The 4,757-nt window shown below is 31.5% G+C and overlaps 1 protein-coding gene across 1 annotated transcript; it reads left to right on the top strand.

The window, feature by feature from the left end:
• The first annotated feature begins 1,043 nt into the window (after nt 1-1,043).
• On the top strand, nt 1,044-1,541 carry LOC139854135 (uncharacterized). The gene has a single exon (XM_071843458.1). The coding sequence runs from the start codon at nt 1,044-1,046 to the stop codon at nt 1,539-1,541; it is 498 nt and encodes a 165-aa protein (XP_071699559.1).
• Nucleotides 1,542-4,757: the final 3,216 nt, after the last annotated feature.

The following is a 4,757-nucleotide window of genomic DNA, read 5'->3' as shown; positions in this document are numbered from 1 at the left end:
AAATTGACGGAAAACTCACCTACCAATTTCTAAGATTAACTTAATACACTGCGCTAAAAATTCTTAAGTTAATTTATGAATAAAAATTGGAAATTTATATAAATGAGTGTGTATAGATAAAATAAAAAATCATGCGGGCTTGCCTGAGTGGCCACCGAGTTGCCGTATAAAGCACACCACCCGGATTCAATTAGCGTGACTAGAGGGTGCGCATAATACGCAATTTACTCGGTGCAGGTCTCGCAATTCAAAATATCACATTATCGTTACTAACTAAATATCACATTTGTATCATATTATTGTTACATGCTCACAATTTAAACACACACAACATAGAAACTTGTGATAATTTTGCGCATTACTTAGCAACTGAATCACATTTTCCTTAATAATGTCAATATCATTATCACAAAATAACATAGAGAAATTATGTTTAAATGATTGTTATATACCCCACACAATCTAGACATGAAGGTCACTACCTCTCACGCTCGTGGTAAATTTTGAACAACCCATCACGAGTTGTAGTAAATGATCAAGCTCATAATATTAGACCACTTGTATCGACGATCACCTTGCACGCGTGGCAGTAAAGGAATGCCGGTAATGGCGTATCGCGGCGGCACTGAGCCGCGTTTCGCCGGCGTCAGTCGCGAAGAAACGGGGAAGGAGACGGATGTCACTTACACGTGGCATCCGTTGAGTGGCTGTTTTTTTGACCGTTGGAGCATAAAAAAAATAAAAATTTGTTTGTTTTTCAATTTCTATTTTATATATATATATATATATATATATATATATATATATATATATATATATATATATATATATATATATGTATGTATGTATGTATGTATATATATGTTACATTTTAACACACACTCCACACTTTCCTTCTTATTTTCTTATCAAAATACATACAATCTACTATTTTAATTTGTGTCAAAAGGATAAAACTTTCAAAATGCTAGAGTTTCTTGTGGATGATTCGGATAACGAAAAGATTGATAGTTTTGTTAATAGTCTAACGCAAGAAGAAGTCGATGGAGAGGCAAGTACTTCGCGAGTCCCTCGATCCCGGATTTATATTGCTAGTGGATCAAGAAGATGCGGCTATAAGGTTATACAATGTTTATTTTGCGGAGTCACCGGTGTTTGCCGACAAACATTTTAAACGACGTTTTCGAATGAGTCGTGAGTTATTTCTCCGAATTGTTGAAAGTATATCTAATTTTAATAGTGTCGTTATTCCTGATTATTTTATGTATTTTCGGAAACGGCCCGATGCAACGGGCTGTCAAAGTTCGACAATTCTCCAAAAGTGCACAGTGGCCATACGTCAAATGGCGTATGAAAAAACTCCTTATTTGTTTGATGAACATATAAAAATTGGGGAGAAAACGGCTGGGTTATGTCTTGAAAATTTTTGTCAATGCGTATTTCATTTGTTTGCTAGACAGTATTTGCGGAAACCAACTGCCGAAGATATTGCTAGACTTTGTAATTTTCATGCACAGAAACATGGTTTACCGGGTATGTGAAATGTCTCGTTCTTATTGATTAAAAACGTTCCATATTAATTGATTTCGTTGCGAGGTTTTGACCTCTATATGAGACGTTTTCCAAAGACTGCATTCATTTTTAAAACAAACCATAACCTTTATTTCATAAATAAACGTTTAAAAAGCTTTACGTAGATTATCAAATAATGATAATCTAAAATATCCTGTTTACACACGACCATTACATAATGGTTTACAATACAAATATGTTACATCGAAATCAGTTTCTTGAATGCAGTTTTTACACAATATCATACAAACATGGACTCCAAATCTTGTCCTTATTTTAGTATGCAACAGCGGAAGCTCTTAGTATTCACCTGAGAATAAACATGCTTTAAACGTCAACAAAAATGTTGGTGAGTTATAGGTTTAACCTATATATATCAAATCGTAACAATAGACCACAAGATTTCATATTTCAATACACATCCCATACATAGAGATAAAAATCATTCATATGGTGAACACCTGGTAACCGACATTAACAAGATGCATATATAAGAATATCCCCATCATTCCGGGACACCCTTCGGATATGATATAAATTTTGAAGTACTAAAGCATCCGGTACTTTGGATGGGGTTTGTTAGGCCCAATAGATCTATCTTTAGGATTCGCGTCAATTAGGGTGTCTGTTCCCTAATTCTTAGATTACCAGACTTAATAAAAAGGGGCATATTCGATTTCGATAATTCAACCATAGAATGTAGTTTCACGTACTTGTGTCTATTTTGTAAATCATTTATAAAACCTGCATGTATTCTCATCCCAAAACTATTAGATTTTAAAAGTGGGACTGTAACTCACTTTCACAGATTTTTACTTCGTCGGGAAGTAAGACTTGGCCACTGGTTGATTCACGAACCTATAACAATATATACATATATATCAAAGTATGTTCAAAATATATTTAAAACACTTTTAATATATTTGATGTTTTAAGTTTATTAAGTCAGCTGTCCTCGTTAGTAACCTACAACTAGTTGTCCACAGTTAGATGTACAGAAATAAATCGATAAATATTATCTTGAATCAATCCACGACCCAGTGTATACGTATCTCAGTATTGATCACAACTCAAACTATATATATTTTGGAATCAACCTCAACCCTGTATAGCTAACTCCAACATTCACATATAGAGTGTCTATGGTTGTTCTGAAATATATATAGATGTGTCGACATGATAGGTCGAAACATTGTATACGTGTCTATGGTATCTCAAGATTACATAATATACAATACAAGTTGATTAAGTTATGGTTGGAATAGATTTGTTACCAATTTTCACGTAGCTAAAATGAGAAAAATTATCCAATCTTGTTTTACCCATAACTTCTTCATTTTAAATCCGTTTTGAGTGAATCAAATTGCTATGGTTTCATATTGAACTCTATTTTATGAATCTAAACAGAAAAATTATAGGTTTATAGTCGGAAAAATAAGTTACAAGTCGTTTTTGTAAAGGTAGTCATTTCAGTCGAAAGAACGACGTCTAGATGACCATTTTAGAAAACATACTTCCACTTTGAGTTTAACCATAATTTTTGGATATAGTTTCATGTTCATAATAAAAATCATTTTCCCAGAATAACAACTTTTAAATCAAAGTTTATCATAGTTTTTAATTAACTAACCCAAAACAGCCCGCGGTGTTACTACGACGGCGTAAATTCGGTTTTACGGTGTTTTTCGTGTTTCCAGGTTTTAAATTATTAAGTTAGCATATCATATAGATATAGAACATGTGTTTAGTTGATTTTAAAAGTCAAGTTAGAAGGATTAACTTTTATTTGCGAACAAGTTTAGAATTAACTAAACTATGTTCTAGTGATTACAAGTTTAAACCTTCGAATAAGATAGCTTTATATGTATGAATCGAATGATGTTATAAACATCATTACTACCTCAAGTTCCTTGGATAAACCTACTGGAAATGAGAAAAATAGATCTAGCTTCAAAGGATCCTTGGATGACTTGAAAGTTCTTGAAGCAGAATCATGACACGAAAACAATTTCAAGTAAGATTTCCACTCGAAATAAGATTGTTATAGTTATAGAAATTGAATTAAAGTTTGAATATGATTATTACCTTGTATTAGAAAGATAACCTACTGTAAGTAACAAAGGTTTCTTGATCTTGGATGATTACTTGGAATGGATTTAGAAAACTTGGAAGTAAACTTGCAATCTTGGAAGTATTCTTGATTTTATGAAACTAGAACTTTTGGAATTTATGAAGAACACTTAGAACTTGAAGATAGAACTTGAGAGAGATCAATTAGATGAAGAAAATTGAATAATGAAAGTGTTTGTAGGTGTTTTTGGTCGTTGGTGTATGGATTAGATATAAAGGATATGTAATTTTGTTTTCATGTAAATAAGTCATGAATGATTACTCATATTTTTGTAATTTTATGAGATATTTCATGCTAGTTGCCAAATGATGGTTCCCACATGTGTTAGGTGACTCACATGGGCTACTAAGAGCTGATCATTGGATTGTATATACCAATAGTACATACATCTAAAAGCTGTGTATTGTACGAGTACGAATACGGGTGCATACGAGTAGAATTGTTGATGAAACTGAACGAGGATGTAATTGTAAGCATTTTTGTTAAGTAGAAGTATTTTGATAAGTGTCTTGAAGTCTTTCAAAAGTGTATAAATACATATTAAAACACTACATGTATATACATTTTAACTGAGTCGTTAAGTCATCGTTAGTCGTTACATGTAAACGTTGTTTTGAAACCTTTAGGTTAACGATCTTGTTGAATGTTGTTAACCCATTGTTTATTATAACAAATGAGATGTTAAATTGTTATATTATCATGATATTATGATATATAATATATCTTAGTATGATATATATATACAGTTAAATGTCGTTACAACGATAATCGTTACATATATGTCTCGTTTCGAAATCATTAAGTTAGTAGTCTTATTTTTACATATGTATTTCATTGTTAATACACTTAATAATATATTTACTTATCATTTAACATAATTAACCAAGTGTATCAATATCTTAATATGATTCATATGTACCTAGTAAGACGTTGTTATAACGATAATCGTTATATATATCGTTTTCGAGTTTCTTAAATTAATAGTCTCATTTTTATGTATATAACTCATTGTTAAAATACCTAATGAGATACATACTTATAATAAAATCATGTT

The sequence above is a fragment of the Rutidosis leptorrhynchoides genome, chromosome 6 (assembly GCF_046630445.1).
Source record: "Rutidosis leptorrhynchoides isolate AG116_Rl617_1_P2 chromosome 6, CSIRO_AGI_Rlap_v1, whole genome shotgun sequence".
NCBI classification, from domain to species: Eukaryota; Viridiplantae; Streptophyta; class Magnoliopsida; order Asterales; family Asteraceae; genus Rutidosis; species Rutidosis leptorrhynchoides.
This window is presented reverse-complemented; position numbering and strand designations above follow the sequence as displayed.

Excerpts from the sequence above, each read along its gene's own strand:
- LOC139854135 (XM_071843458.1), top strand. The coding sequence starts at position 1,044 with ATGGAGAGGCAAGTACTTCGCGAGTCCCTCGATCCCGGATTTATATTG.